At 47.9% G+C, this 15,937-nt stretch overlaps 1 protein-coding gene across 5 annotated transcripts; it reads left to right on the top strand.

Moving 5' to 3' along the window:
• The first annotated feature begins 947 nt into the window (after window positions 1-947).
• Window positions 948-14,794, top strand: TMEM39B (transmembrane protein 39B). 5 transcript variants are annotated; one of them, XM_083453126.1, is made up of 9 exons: window positions 948-1,724; window positions 6,190-6,422; window positions 7,933-8,152; window positions 8,905-8,988; window positions 9,954-10,108; window positions 10,221-10,557; window positions 11,276-11,463; window positions 12,493-12,613; window positions 14,285-14,794. In XM_083453126.1, the coding sequence occupies exons 2-9, from the start codon at window positions 6,295-6,297 to the stop codon at window positions 14,519-14,521; spliced, it is 1,470 nt and encodes a 489-aa protein (XP_083309252.1). In that variant the 5' UTR covers window positions 948-1,724; window positions 6,190-6,294; the 3' UTR covers window positions 14,522-14,794. The 5 variants fall into 5 exon arrangements, with proteins under 5 accessions (XP_083309252.1, XP_083309249.1, XP_083309250.1 ...); XM_083453123.1 differs by having other exon boundaries at window positions 8,905-8,997; XM_083453127.1 differs by having other exon boundaries at window positions 1,592-1,724; window positions 6,302-6,422.
• Window positions 14,795-15,937: the final 1,143 nt, after the last annotated feature.

Below are 15,937 nucleotides of genomic sequence, written 5' to 3'. Positions count from 1 at the left end.
AGCTTTCCGGGTCATGTGGCCAGCATGAATAAACTGCTGGTACAACAGAACACCATGACAGAAGCCAGAGCACACGGAAACACCGTTTACCTGCCCACTGCAGCGGTACCTGTTTCTCTACTGGTGTGTTTTCGAACTGCTAGGTTGGCAGGAGCTGGGACAGAGCAACAGGAGCTCACTTCGTCTTGGGGATTCAAACTGGTGACCTTCTGATCAACAAGCCTAAGAGGTTTGGTGGTTTAGACCATAGTGCCAACCGCGTCTACAAAAAGGTGTAAGAGCTCAGTGGTGTGTGTGTTAATTGCCTTGCAGGCTGTTCTCATTTTAGAAGAACATAGCTCATTAAGGCAGTTACCCTTCCAAGTTCTGGAGTGGTGGAGCCTATGAAGTCTACTAGAATGGCCCTCAGCCAAAAGAAACCTGTTTCTTAGGCATGCTTTATCAAATGACTGCCTTCTCTCTCTAGCTGACCCCCTCCAGCAGTCCTATGCTGGCCTCTCGTGTATCTACGTATTGTCATGCTGCAGTTGGTGGTTGTGGTAAGCAAGCAAAGGCCCCTCCATAAATTGTCATGCAACAGCACTGTATTGCAATGTCGTGATTGGGCAGCAAAAAAGGGGGGCATTATTTTGTAAACCGCCCCCCCCCCTTATATGATATGAGGGGAAGAGTTGATTCAGTGGAGTGCACAATCTTAATTGTCAGCACTAGGGTGGGGTTTGTTAAAGGCCTTAGAAAAATACAAGTGTGAAGTACTCTTTAGACCAGCGGTAATCAACCTTTTTATATGTACCACCCACTAATGCATCTTACTTGAGGGTAAAATTTCCTTACCGCCCACCAGTGCTGCAGTAACGTGTCGTAGAACCCCCTACCGCCCACATGGAATCCTGAAACACCCACTAGTGGGCAGTAGGGACCAGGTTGACTGTTGCATCATTATTCCACAAAGGAGATCAAGGTGGTGTCCGTTATTCTCCCTCTTCGCAGTTAAGCCCCACAATAGCTCTGGAATGTAGGTTCGGCTGAGGAGATCCCGCAGTCGGTGGCAGTAAGCCAGGACCGGTGGCTCTCGATACTGGGCTTCAACTCCCATCCTAAGAAGCTTTTGTCCATGTTGGCCGGTGGCAGCTAGAGGTCCACATGCGCATCCTTTCCTCTCACGTAGCATGTGGCGAGTACACAACAGCCGCGGGGGAAAGCGGGGTGCGCGCATGCGTGTGGCTGGTACTGTACTTGAGGGATTCCAGCAGTCGCCCGTTAGGATCCTCGCAGGGGCGAAGAGATCTCCGGGCTTCATCAGAAGTTGTTCACCAGCGATGAGGCATGATGGGAGTTGTAGTCCAGTAACTGCCTGAAGGTCCCACGTGGCTGGCGCCGGGTCCTAGAGACGGACATTTAACTATCCCCTGAACTGACAGCGGCTCTTCGCGCGCTTGAAGGGCCGCCTCCCTCCATCAACCCGCCCGCTATCCGCCGCCCAAGGAAGAGGCGGCCTGAGGCCCCCGCCGTTCTTCCCGCCCAACGAGACACGTGACTGACTCCGCCCCCTCCGCCAATGCTTTTTTCCCCACCGCCCCTTTTGTCCTTCGTCGGATGCCGTCGTCTTCCCTAGCCGAGAACGCGAGGCTCCGCCCGCCATCTTCTTCCTCGCTGCTTGTGGTGGTGCTGCCGCCGCCGCCGCCACCACCCGGTTCCGACCGAGCTCCGCCTGCGGGAGATGGGTAAGGGGGCGGGGAGAAGGAGGGGGATGTCCGCAGGCTTCCCTCCGCCGTCGCTGGCCCCTCCCGCCGCGCGCGGCCCCCTCTCGCCCCCTTGACGCCGGGCCCATCCGCGCCCCCTGGGTGCCCACCCCCCACATGGCCTGAACTTCCCCGCCCCACCCACAGAATCTGTGTTTCTTAGTTTTTTACGCTCGCTGTTTAGCTGGGTGGGGAAACGGGGGGCGGTTCCCACTTGTGACTTACAAGTGTTCCAGATAAGACCTGTCACCTGTCTCTGTCTTCGGTCTTTGAAGAATTAAATGGCCTGGCACAAAAGGAAAATAGGAGGAGGGAGAAGGAAAAAGACACACTCAAGCATTTTCCCTGCTTTCTCTCTCCTTTACAGTGATCGCTCGAAGTTTTGGTCTTGTGTGTTTACAGGGACCAGGAGTTCTGTCCCTTTATGGCAGGGGCTCCCATTGCTCCCCCCCCCCACCTCTCCAACATTTTACTTTTTCTTTATATACTCCTCTGATTCTTTATCATTTTGGACCTGCTGCTCTTTGCCATTTTGTCCCGTGTTGCCAGCACGAGCCAGGTGCTGTTCAGAGTAACTGCCAAACTATCCCTGCTTGTCAGCAGCAGCTGTTAGTTTATTGTTATTGTCACACGAAGATTCCTTAGGCAGAGCCAGAAGCTGGTCCGCCTAACTCGGTGTTGTCTGCACTAACCCACAGGCCAGCACACAAGCTTTGGCCCACCAAGCCAAACCCAGCTCCTTAGCAGTGTCCAGCTGTTAAATGAGGGGTGTGATAAAACCTTGAGGGTTTGATGCCTGTCTGGGGTGCATGTGGGGACTCCTAGTGACTGTGATCTCCCGGCAGGCCACAATACATGGCTTGTGGGCTGTGTTTGGCTTGGAGAATCGCTGGTTGCACAGACCTGATGTATAATGTTAAGAACACACTGTAGCTACCTAGTTTTGAGTCTCAAACTACTGTTAAATGGGCAACCTCAGAAGATGGTGGACTCTCCAGGTTGAATAGCCATCTGCCAGGGATTCTTTCATTGTGATTTCTGCATTGCAGGGAGCTAGATGACCTTTGGGGTACCATCCAGTTCTACGTCTTTGATTCTGTTGGTCCATCCAGCTCTGTTATATTGACACCAATAGCTCTCAACCTTTTCATTTTATGCTACCAGTTTGTACAGGGATAGTGTTGCTGCTGCTGCCATTCACCATGTTACAGAGGCCCAATTGGCCTCCATTAGAAGCCAGGCATTTTGCATTGCTGGTCCCATGCTGCAGAACACTCTTCCAGCAGAGATTCAGCAAGCATCCTTCCTTTTGATTTTTAGGTGTTTCTTTAAGACTATTTAGTCTTAATGCAGCTATTGGAAGCTTTTTTTGACTCATCAGTCATTTTAATGATTGTTTTGCCATGGCTCTAATGAAGTCTTATTGCTGTACACCACCCTGATGTTTCAACATATAAAAGATAGAATATAAATACATCTATAAATAGAATAAGTATGCCTTAGGCCAGGCCATAAGCCACCAGTGGGTCCTTAAGCACCAGTTGAAGCCCAGTGGTGTACACTGGTGTTTCCCAACCTTTTCCCAATAAGCCCCGTTCTGACCTTGTTTCCTTCCTTCATGCGCATAGCCAAGAGGGGGCAGGGGGGCAGTTGCCCACCCCATAAGTAAAAATCAATGCAAATCTGAAGTTCTGCCCCCACCTAACAAAAGCCTGCGCCCTAACAAAAACCCTAGCTATCCCCTCCCCCTCCCATCCTACTGGTAGAAAGGTAGCTATTTAAATGTTTTGTTTATAAATAGAACATGTTTTGTTTGTAGTTTTTATAATTTATACAAAATACAATTACAGTGGTACCTCGCAAGACGAATGCCTCGGAAGACGAAAAACTCGCAAGACGAAAGAGTTTTCCGTTTTCTGAGTTGCTTCGCAAGATGGATTTCCCTATGGGCTTGCTTCGCAAGACGGAACGTCTTGCGCCTTTTTTTTAAAGCCGCCAATGCAGTCCTATGGGAAACCGTCAATACACAGCTGTGCTTCGCAAGACGAAGAAACTCATAGAACGAAAAAACTCGCAGAACGAATTAATTTTGTCTTACGAGGCACCACTGTAAATAAAATGATAGGAACATAATGAAATATTGTTGAAGCAGAAAAACATAGAATCATGGAGCTGGAAGGGACCCCAAGGATCATCTTTCTAGTGCAACCCCCTGCAATGTAGGAAAAGTGCACGGGGAGTTCTGTATATTATGGGAGAATTTTAAAAAGCAAGTGGTCCTCACTGGCCTGGTGCAAAAGTACCTTATCATCTGAAGGAGCCCTGGCTGCCTAGATAAAACAGTATAGCCCCCCAAACCCTTACCTGGGAGTAAGGCCAACTGAACTCAGTAGACAGTTATTTACATGATGCAAGTCAGCAGCACCAGACGACCCCGCTCAGCTAGGCGCTGGGGTGGCTTGCACCTTGCAGAGTCAGGCTCAGGCTGCCACTGGGCACAGCACTGACGGCATCAACAAGCAGCTCCAGCTCTCCCAGCCCTACCCATTGCCACCCCACCATCGCACTTACCTGACCTGGGGATATTAGATCGCAGACTCTACTGGTCAAAACAGGAGCCTCAGCGATCGCCCTCTTCTGCTGGAAACAAACCAGAACTGCTCCAAGAAAAAGCATACATGGCAAAAAGGAGCTCTAGGCCCTGGTGGGTCTCCCTCTTACCCACCTGTGATTGGCCTCCTAGCCTCATGCTGTGGCCCCCAATTTATGCAATTTTCACCTATGCCCCCCTTGGAAATCCTGGGGGCCCCCAGGGCGCTCTATGGCCCCTGGTTGGGAAACACTGGTGTACACTGACAAGCAGATGCTCTCTAGGACTTCAGGCAGGGGCCGTTCCCAGCTCTCTTTGGAGATGCCAGAGGTTGAAACTGGGACTTCTGCTCGCAAAACACATTTCCACCAAAAACTGTGACCCTCCCCCTTTTATTCCTTCCATAAATAGAAACCAGTGCCTACTGCATTTCCATACTCTTGATGTCACCGAAAAGTGGAGTTCAGGGTGGGGCTACATGGGTAGGAGAGGGTGTGGTTCTTAATGGCTAGGGGATACTAGAAAGTAGAGTTAGCCCCTCTCCCAGTGTGTCCCTGAGTGCTCTTCTGTAACTTTCTCCCAAAGAAGGGAATGACAACATTGGGTGCTAGCTTGTAGTAGGGGTGAAATCTGCCCAGATGCCAAGTGGATTTGGGGAAGTGGGCATGTAGAGTGCCCTCGGAAAACAATGATGAGTATTTTGCTGAGGTCTCCTTCTGTCACTAAGAGTATGGCAGGTGCGTCGATGACACAGGAGTATCAAATGCTCTCTTAAAGGAGGTTTGGTTGGCTCCATCTGTGCCTACCTTTTGGCAAGCTGCAAAAAAAATATGTTTCATCTTATTGTGCTTCTAGAAAGCTTTTTTCATGGACATTTTGTTTCATTGTATCGCTGCTGAGCATTAAAATTACTGTAATTGTTGTAAATGTTTATTGCCATGGACATTTTTATACTGCACTAATTATTTTAAAATTCTAAGCTGCTTTGGTGATTTTTCTTACAAATGGGAAATGGGAAGGTACTTGGAAATGGATCATATATATTGCCACTTTTATATCTCATTCCCCCATTGAAGGAACTCAAGGCAGCATGCATACATCTTTTTCCTCCTCCACCATCCCACCACCCTTTCTCCCATTGTATTCTCACAACCATTCTGTGAAATAGGTTACCCAATAGGATCTGGTTCAAGATCACTGTTTGTTTCATGGTTGAGCGAGGATTTGAGCCCAGAATCAAAAAACATCTTCCATTACACCACTGCCGCTTTTGCTCAACCTTCCCTTCCTTAATAACTAGGGCTTGGAAGAGAAAGTGGTATTCTTAGGAGCCAACATTGAATTTTTAGACACAGCTCTGATGTCTAGACACCAGCTTCTCATTCCTAGGGAGTGCATTGTACACACTAAAAATATTTGTGTTCTAATAGAAAGGCAGGCAGACACGTCTGTGAGAAGGGGACACACTACAGTGGAGCACCTGTTTGGCCTCTGTTTGGTTCCCCATGGCATGCACTATTTTACGTGAAGACATCCTAATACTATTAAAGGGCTTACTTATACTAGAACTAGCTTTTGAAACGATTACACGTGAAGAGTGTTGGTGTAACATAAAGCTCAAGCTCCTCGTTCCAGTCTTTCATCTATTATGAAGACACTAAGCAATTTTGGGTGTGCCTCTGACTCTCAGCCCTGAATCCGCAATATATGAGTAATGTTACTGATCCATCTTTCAGGGCTGTTGTAATGATTACTAAGAGAATCTTTGTGAAGCCTAAGGGTTCACACACTAAGGGTTGGTGTCAGTGTGTGTACCAAATTCCTCTGGAAATTTTAGAACTGTGTAATGTTTTGCAGATACCTAAGGAATTGCTATGACTACCCAGACCTAACATTTCCAGTTCTTCAAACCAAAGTAATCGTTTGATGAGAGAGCTCAACCCTCTTTGACTATCGGTGGTTATGGCAGGGGGAAGAAGGGGCCCTAACCGGACGTCCTACTGCCGCAATCCTCTCTGCGAAACTGGAGCCACTGGGGGCGCTGGCCATTCCACCAGTTCTTCAGTCACCAGCGTGCGCTCCCGTACCAGGTGGGCATGAACCCCCAGAGACTGTTGGATCATTCTGTCTGATACAGAATTCTGTCCTATCTGAATTCTCTCTTGCTCCTCCAGCACCCAAAGTGGACCCAGTACAGCTCATCAAGTTTAGCTACTTCTTTTTTCCTGTATACAGTGGCTTAGAAAAGTTGATAGGAAACTGCCATACACCAATTAAGAGCATTGGTCCAACCAGCTCAGTGCTGTCTGCACTGCCTGACAGCAGCTCTCCAGAATTTCAGACAGGTCTCTCCCAGCGCTGCCTGGAGATGCCAGGGATCAAACCCTGGGACCTTCTGTACGACAAAGCAGATGCTCTAGCACCGAGCTATGACCCTTTCTCTAAAAGGGAAATGCTGATTCAAATCTCACCCCAGCCACAAACACTCTAGCTGTATCCATCAACCACTGCCTCCACCTGCAGTATGGTGGTAGCAGTACTGACCTAACTTGCAGGACTGTTAAGGTTTTTCAAGTATGAAACACTGTCAGCTTTGAAAAAGCACTGCAAATGCATGGGATTTCATAGAGACTGCAGCTCCCAAAGAGAGCACCTTCACTGTGTCCCATTTAGGTCAGGCCCTACTCTAAATCCCTTTGCTGTGCAATATGAGAATTTTTGCCATATGAAACTGGAGGTCTACATGGCATCCACCAGCCTGACTGACCTTAGTGGGAGGCTAGAGTGTGAGGAGGCTGATGCCTTTTTAAGAGCCTGGTCATGCTTATATAGCTGTAGGGCAGCCTTCTAATGCTGTGCATCTAAGCCAGGGCTGAGACATCTTTCTGTGGTGCTTGAGATGTTGTTAGACTTCCAACTCCTATCAACCCCAGCCTCTGTGTGTGTGGCCAGTGCTCAGGGATGGTGGTAGTTACAGTCCAGCAATTTAGGAAGATCACAGGTTCTCCATCCCTGCCCTAAACCATTTAGGTCTTTAGCGGCTACTGATGCTCTAAATTCAGTGTTGAATGTGTAACTACTACAGACATCACCTAGGCCCACAAGCAATCTGGTGGCCGAATTTCTGGAAGTTTCAGGCTCCCTTTAGAAGTATTCCTTTGCAGAAAGCATTACAGTACAGTCTGGGATACAGTATGCTGCCATGACTGATTCTGTTGTTTTTAATTATTTTTGTCTTGAGCTGCCATGTGTTTCAAAAAGGCGCTGCAAATGATTTACAGAACTACTTCTTCTTCTTCTTCTTCTTCTTCTTCTTCTTCTTCTTCTTCTTGCTGTAAGACATTGGCAGTGCAGGCACATCACCCTTTCTTGCCTTGGGAAAGTGCACCATAGTGGCATTGAAGGGAGGGCGAGACAGGTAGAGTAGGGGGCATGGAGTGGGGGGCTGCTTATGACACAGAGGAGGGGAAATTGGGAGAACGCAGTACAAAAAAGTAGCACATTCATGTTAGCAATTTCAGGCCTAATTCTTAGGTGGGTGGATGCATTCGGAAGTTTTTCTGAGCTGTCTTTTTTCCTTCCGCCCCTCTTCCCCTGTAGGAGTGGCTCAGGAACAGGCCTTTCCAGCCCTCCTCTGGCAACCCAGACAGTGGTTCCCCTCCAGCACTGCAAGATCCCAGAGCTTCCCATTGAGAGGAGCATCTTGTTTGAACTCCAGCTCTTCTTCTGCCACCTTATCGCCCTCTTTGTCCACTACATCAACATCTACAAAACAGTGTGGTGGTACCCACCGTCACACCCTCCATCCCATACCTCGTTGGTGAGTATCTAGATATCTTGCTGCTCACTTGCAAGATTACAAAATCACATTGATAAGGTCAAGAAAAGTATAGACATATACACAAAATAACACTGAAGCTTTTTTATTATTCTCTAAAAGCTTTCTTAAAAAGGAAGACCTTGCACTGCTTCAGTGACACCTATTGACAGAACATGTTATAACAGGACAAGTTTTGCTGCAAAAGATGTGCATTACATAATCAGAAAGTGAAAAAAGCTGCTTCATTTCATATTTATGACTAGTAGCAAAGCTGGCTTCAGAGATCTAATCAGGCATTTGCCAGTGCCCAGAAGCATAATGGTGCACACTTTGCATGGAATAGCCAAGAAGGTCAGGTTTATTCTGTGAATTCTAGGATTGCACTCCCAACCTCTTTCAGATTAGGCAGGTCCACAAAGGTTCCTTGCCTGCAGGTGGTGGCAGGCAGTATCCTAATGCTGTGGGTATGGTGAGGCAAACCTCTCCAATTCTGTGGTCATAGAACATTCATCTATATGAGTTAGAATTAAGGCAAAAAAACCAGGTGGGATTCAGCTCAAAAAAGCAGTAAGTCTTGGAGTGAGTGAACCTTCCCTTAGTCTTCATGAAGTTGGATCTTTGGTGGGTTCTTTTTTTCTGCTATAACTTCTCATATATTTCCCAGTGGCCCATGGAAGCCTCTTCATTTTCATTTTCATATTAGCTTGTGGACCAATCAAGTCCTCTTTTTCTGTTTCTGCTTCTTTCTACAGAATTTTCATCTCATCGACTTCAACGTCCTGGCAGTGACAACCATTGTTCTGGCAAGGAGGTTGATTGGTGCTATCGTGAAGGAGGTGAAGGAGGTAGAGGCCTGGAGCCCCCCACCCTGTCTGGGGGGTTACTCGCTTCCTGTATTTAAGCCTGTACTTGTTTCAGCTTTTCTTTATTATGTAAAGAGCAGCTGTGCTCTATGGCAGCCTCCATTCATTCCAGTGGATATGTCTATTACTGGCTTCCCATAAGCAAGCAGGGATTAGCACTGGTGAGCTTCTGTAGGGAGGGAGTTCCAAAAAACATGACCCTTTGTCCTTTCACCCCAGCCTGTAAAGCATGGCCTTCCTCACCTGTCTTAATGGGTGCAGAGAGACCACAGATGGAGCAAAGCAGCCCTTAGTGGATGTTTGGCTTAAGGCACATAACAGTGCAATACCAAGCATGTTTATTCAGAACTAAGTCCCTTTGAATTCATTGGGACTTAGTGAATATGCTTAGAGTCTGCAACCCTAGAACTAGGAATTCTGACGCACTGCTGATTTTTCCCCAAAGAGAGAGGGAATATATGATTTAAGGGCTACTCTTAAAATGAGGCTGCATTTTAAATTGTATTTTAACCCGTATTTTAATAAACTGGGTTTCCTCCCATATTATGTTTTATTATAATTTTATTGGTGTTAGCCGCCCTGAGCGCAGCTCTAGCCGGGGAGGGCGGGGTATAAATAAAAAATTATTATTATTATTATTAGCCCACAAGATGGGGTGATGTTTGCCACTTTGGGAGACTTTAAAAAAGAATTGGACAAATTCATTGAGAATAAGGCTATCAGTGGCTGCTAGTCATGACAATGGCCTTCATGTATTGGAGGTGCGATGCCTTGGAATTCCAACAACTGGGGAACATGAGAGTGCTGCTGAGCTTGTGTTCTGCTTGTGGGCTTCTCACAGGCATCTGGCCACTGTTGAAACATAATGCTGGACTACATGGGTCTTTGGCCTAATCCAGCAAGCTAGACTCGTCTTATCTTCCTCTTCCTCCTCCCAGGCTTCTCACACTGGCAAAGTCTCTCTTCCGCGCTCTGTTTTCCTGGTGATCACTCGTTTTGCTGTCCTTACTGGGGCAGGTTGGAGTTTGTGCCGATCTATAATCCACCTCTTCAGGACATACTCACTCCTCAACCTCTTGTTCTTGTGCTATCCGTAAGTACCAGCAAACCCTTCTCATATGATTATAAGTTGCTTTGGGTTGCCTTGGGCAGATAAATAATAACAGTGAGAAATTTCAGAGCCCCTCTCTTTCTGTTCTTCCCAGGTTTGGCATGTACGTCCCCTTCCTGCAGCTAAACTGCGACTTCCGCAAGACTGGCCTCTTCTCCCAAGTGGCCAACATTGGCCCCCGTGACACAGGTGAGGTCAGCTCAAGGGGCAAGGACTACCTATCTGTTCTGAAGGAGACCTGGAAGCAGCACACCCGGCAGTTGTACGGCATGGAAGCCATGCCCACCCACGCCTGCTGTCTCTCCCCGGACCTGATCCGCAACGAGGTGGAGTACTTGAAGATGGACTTCAACTGGCGCATGAAGGAGGTGCTGGTGAGCTCCATGCTCAGCGCATACTATGTGGCCTTCGTGCCTGTCTGGTTTGTGAAGGTATGTGAACAATGGGTGAGTTGCCTATGCAGCACAAAATCTAATTGAGGGGGGACTTTTTTGACCCAGGGACCGCACTTCCTTCTGAGGAACCTTTCAGAGGTTTCATGCCAGTGGTGGGTCGGCCAAAAGTGGGCGAGCGATAAATGCAAATTTTACCATTGTACAGCAAGCTGGTTTCTACACACAATGAAGTACTGACAAAACAGATAATGTAAGAAATAAACACATAAACTGAAACATAAATTAACGCAAATATTTCTTTTGTGGGTGGCAACCTGGAAGGAAACAAAAGTGGATATTGTTGCCTTTGAATTTCCCTCTTTAAAGCAAATAGTCAGGCTTGGCAGCTTTTCAGAATTTGGGGTTTTTGTTTTTGTACATGTGTGGTCTTTGTTCCTGTTGGGCCACAGGTGATTTGCATGAGTGTGTTTTGTTTAGGCAAAGGCAGCAAATTGTGTCAATAGCTAGCAACTCTTTGAAATTTTGTACATTCTGGCCTCCTCTGCCACCACCCGTGAAATAGAGTGGCCCCGGAGTTGGCCATCCCTGCTGTAGAAAGTTCTCACAATCTCACTGCCTTGCACCCAGAAAAGCAGTTCTCTTGGTAGATGCAAATTGGATTGGTTTGCTTTGTGGAGCTGAAAGGCCAGCTCTAAAGATGCCATGCCTGTCTAACATCTGCGCATGCTCTCTCTCCCGCCTTGCTTTCCTACAGAATACCCAGTATTACGACAAGCGATGGTCGTGTGAGCTGTTCCTCTTGGTTTCCATAAGCACCTCTGTCATCCTCATGCAGCATTTGCTGCCTGCCCGCTACTGTGACCTCCTCCACAAGGCTGCAGCCCACCTGGGCTGCTGGCAGAAGGTTGACCCAGCACTCTGCTCCAATGTGCTACAGCATCAGTAAGCAGATCTCTGATCATGGCTCCCATACTCTTTCTAAGAACATTTCTGGGGCTGGTAGGTAGCTACCTGCATCCTGGGGCAGGATGCAGGTAGCTTATGTACAACCTCAACATTGGTCTGAGTAAACTGAGAGGGTGTCCTGGGACACACAGGGTGTGATGAGCAAGCTGCCTCTTGTGTAAGTTCCTGCTCTCACTGAGCCTTAATCGGTTTCTAAAGAACACCGCTTGAAAAGCACCGGTTGACACCATTGGGTATCCTTGGACAACTACCCCTTTGCTCTTCCATCCATGCCTTCTTTAAGGTGTGTATCAGAAGCCAAATCAGATCAAAAGTGAGAAACACACACACACCAGTAAAAATGAGTGCTTCGCTTTTCACCCTGGCATACCTGGTCACATAAAGCAATAGCAGAAGCAGGTAGGGTGAAAATATTGGGTTGCCAACATTTGATGTGGCCCAAATGCTGTGCATATGGGTCCTTTTTTCCTGTTTTTGTCAAGCTACCAGATACTGCTTTGAGCCCAACCAGCAGTGTATGAAGGCAGCAGATCTCCGCTGTTCATTGACCCCCCGGCTCTGGTACTCAAAGCCTGCCATTCCTTAGCATGGGGAGCTTTTATGGCAGGCATAGCCCTTGTTGGATTCTGGCTTCAAAGGCTTTAAAAGGGAGGATGATGATATGATAAGAGATTTCAACACTTTTTGCATAAAAGTTAATAGCTGGCAGCCCTAGGAAGATGTTCTCCACACACAACGTGCACGCCCACACCTGAAATTGTACTATCAGGAGTAGCTCATGTCTGCAATTTCATGTATGGGTAGATGGATTAGAACAGCCTTCTCTAAGCTGGTGCCCTTGTTTATTGACTAGTGGGAATTATAGTCCAAAATATCAGTGACTTGCTCTGCAGTTCTCTGAGTGCTTCCTTGGGACTATTCACCATTACACACAGTGGTACTGAGTCTATGAAGTTTTCCCATCTCTCTCCTCTCATCTCAGGTGCCACTTTATTTATTTTTCAGGTGGACTGAGGAATGCATGTGGCCCCAGGGGGTGCTAGTGAAACACAGCAAAAATGTGTACAAAGCCGTCGGCCACTACAACGTGGCTGTGCCTTCAGATGTCTCCCACTTCCGGTTTCATGTAAGCTTTTGCTCTTTTCCAATACAGAATGATGAATGCATGACTGAATGAGCTGACATCCTTCTAAGGAGCCCAGTGGTGCGAGGCTCAAGATAGAACCTTTTCCTTTTATCCTCACAGCAACCCCTATGTGAGGTAGGCTAATCTGAGACAGAGAGACTGATTGGGTCAAAGAGTTTTGAGCATAGACACACTAATCGCTATGCTGTGTTGGCACTCTTATGCAGTCTGTCTGGCGGACTACCTAAAGGAGCCACATTCTGCAGCCAGATCTTTAGGGAGCAGGCACAAATGCTTAAATTTGCCTGGTTGCCAGATCGGTACTTTTAAGAACATATGAAGGACCTTGCTGCTAGATCAGACCCAAGGCCAACCAGATGCCTGTGAGAAACCCACCAGCAAAACAGCACTTTTCCTCGCCTGTGATTCCCAGCAACTGGTATTCGGAGTCATGCCACCTCCAACATAGAACATAGCCACCATGGCTCTTCAGGCATTTCTTTCTGGCCTAAGTAAGCATGTGAAGGGGGCTGCAGGGATGAGGGTGCTAAGCTGTGCTCTCATGGCCATTCCTGCCACCCTCTGGGAATCAACAGGTCCCCAGTGCACATGGAGGCCCCCTTTGCTTTCAAAACCTTTTGTTTTTCCAGTTTTGAAATACCCAGGAAGCCTCTCTTGAGTATAGTTTGCTATACCTTGCCTCATGGCAAGAGCACAGATACTGGGGTGGTGGAGGAACTGGCACATTTCCCCCTGTTTCCCCTGCCCCAACCTTCTCACATAACACGGAAGGAAGAATGTCTGAAGAGGAGTCGGTAGGTAGGTGGGTAGGTAGGAAGGAAGAATGGAAGATTAAGAATAAAATGTTACTATACCCAGGTGAAATCATAGCAGTTCAACAGCTAGCATAGAAGAACTGATGCCCTGAAATTAAACTGATGCCTGTTTAATTAAAAGAACAGAAAATTCAGCATGGAGAATTCAAGATGGAGAGAGAGAGAAGGAGTTTGTCTTAACCTCAACCAAGGAAGGCTGTGTCTGTAGCCCCTGTCAGTTGCCCAGGCACCAAAGAAGGGAGACAGAAGGGCCTCTGAGGCCAGTATTAATGCTCAGGCAAGTGAATAAGGTGAAGACAACCTGTTCACACCCCCTTTAGGGCTTCAAAAGTTAATACCAGCACAATTTGTCTCCCGTGGATAGAGGGTGCACCCTAGAAAACACCCAACACTCTTCTATGGCTGCAGGTTGCAGGGAATGATCAGTAGTGGCTGGAGTTCAAGGACATTTGTCCGCCATTGCTGCACCCCTGATGAACTGTTTGAGAATCACTGCAATAAAGGTTGGAAGGTAGTCTCCAGATTCAAATGGCACACCTGCATTTACTTTAGAATGCACTTAAGTAGATTTAATCGTTTTAACAAAAGAGCAAGGTTCCAGTCTCCTTGCAGACAAAAGTCTAGGCCAGCCTTCATCAACTTGGTGCCCTCCAGATTTTTGGACTACAGCTCCCATCAGGCCCAGTCAGCACAGCCAGTGGTCAAGATTATGGGAGCTTGGAGTCCAAAAGGATTATGGGAACTTGGGAGTCTGGAAGGGCACCAGGTTGGGGAAGGCCAGTCCGGGCAGTTCCCAGAAAATTGCCGATGCCTCACCCATCTTTGGGCCGTCCAGTTCTTTTTCAGCAAACCCCTGCGGATCTTAAACATCCTGATTCTCCTCGAAGGAGCCGTCATCTTCTATCAACTCTACTCGCTGATCGTGTCAGAGAAGTGGCACCAGACCATCTCACTAGCCCTGATCCTCTTCAGCAACTACTATGCCTTCTTCAAGCTCCTGCGGGACCGGCTGGTGCTGGGCAAAGCTTACTCGTACTCCGCCACCAGAGACACTGATCAGAAGCTCAACTGAAAGCCTTGCACAAGCAGGCAAACCAACTCTGCCACTTTGTTGGGGGCAGCCGGAGATGCTTCTGCCGCCCCGGGCAGCTGCTCCTCCCTGCTTGAGAAGGAGGCTGCCACCCCAAGGGTGCAGGAGGGCAGTGCTTGGACGGCAGTGTGCAGCAGTCAGGCCGGCCCTGAGCTTTGTATGTTCGTTTTTTTACACTGCTTTTTGTCTTTGTCTTGTTTTGTTTTTCTTTGATAACTGATACAATGAGGTAAATATCTTATTTTTATACTCCCAGCTGTTGTCAGCCTGGTTTGTCCAGTAGCAAGAGCAAAGCAGCAGGTCCTTGGTTTAAATCTCAGAGCTGGTTTAGAGAAGTGGCAGAGAGTCCTGACCTGTTATCCAAGCAAAAGTCCCCTGTTCAAATCTTGCCTCTGTTACAAACTTGGTAGGTGGCCTTAGGCCACTCTTATTTCCTCCGCTCCCCACCCTCCATGGGCCCCAGTCTGCAGCATGAAGTCCTTCTGGCCCGCCTTGCAAGGCAGTTGTGAGGATTACTGGATCAATGGAAGTTGAAGCAGTTTGAAATTGTTGAGATATACTCTCTTAATGCTTGGGAGTTTTTCTCCCTTATCTGAACATTTGTGGCACTTTGTGGAGTAATATTAGCAAGCACAACAGTTGCCTGCCCAAACATAATGAAACTCGAGGAGCTAGAGAAAAGGACCACTAAAGTGATTCAGGATTTTATGGGGGCAGGGGCGTTAAGATGGTTTTTAGGAAGAAAGAGAGCAATTAGAAAAGGCAGGGCATGTGGAGCTAATAAAAGATTACTGCGGTGAGAACTGAAGCAGGTTTGTAGGATTACAACTCGAATCATAGAATTGTAGAGTTGGAAGGCACCCCCAGGGTCATCTAGTCCAACCCCCTGCAATTGGTGCAGAGCAAATGAATGGAGAAAAATGGTGTGTGCACATTCTCAGTGCTAAGTTCCTGAATGTGTACGCGACTCATGGAAATGAACCCTCCAGCTGTTTTGGGCCAGCTAGCACTGATGGGAAGCCTGCTCTTAACAGCTGCTAGGCACAAACAAGCTGGACAGCTCAAGGGGGCCCCATCAGTCAGCATACTGTGCCTCTCCATCCTCAGAGCTACAGCCTCTTCCCCCCACCCTTATGCCATCTCGCCTTTCTCTGCTACCCACAGGGTAGGCCAAACTCCCTCATTGTTTTTGTTTGCGGTGGCACACTTTTTGCAGTTCCGGAGGGAGCTGCGTCTGCCAGCAGCAGGTGCACAGCGCAAGTGAAGGCCTGCACGGCCAACCAGCAGCAGGCTGCCATGACCCTCCTGTCTTATTGGATTGGCACTTTCCGTACAGAGCATGGCTTGCACAGCAGAAGCAAATGGCCACCAGGTGGCAGTTGCTGCAATGTCTCCTTC

Source organism: Podarcis tiliguerta (assembly GCF_965153285.1).
Source record: "Podarcis tiliguerta genome assembly, chromosome: 8".
In the NCBI taxonomy this organism is placed as follows: domain Eukaryota; kingdom Metazoa; phylum Chordata; class Lepidosauria; order Squamata; family Lacertidae; genus Podarcis; species Podarcis tiliguerta.
This window is presented reverse-complemented; position numbering and strand designations above follow the sequence as displayed.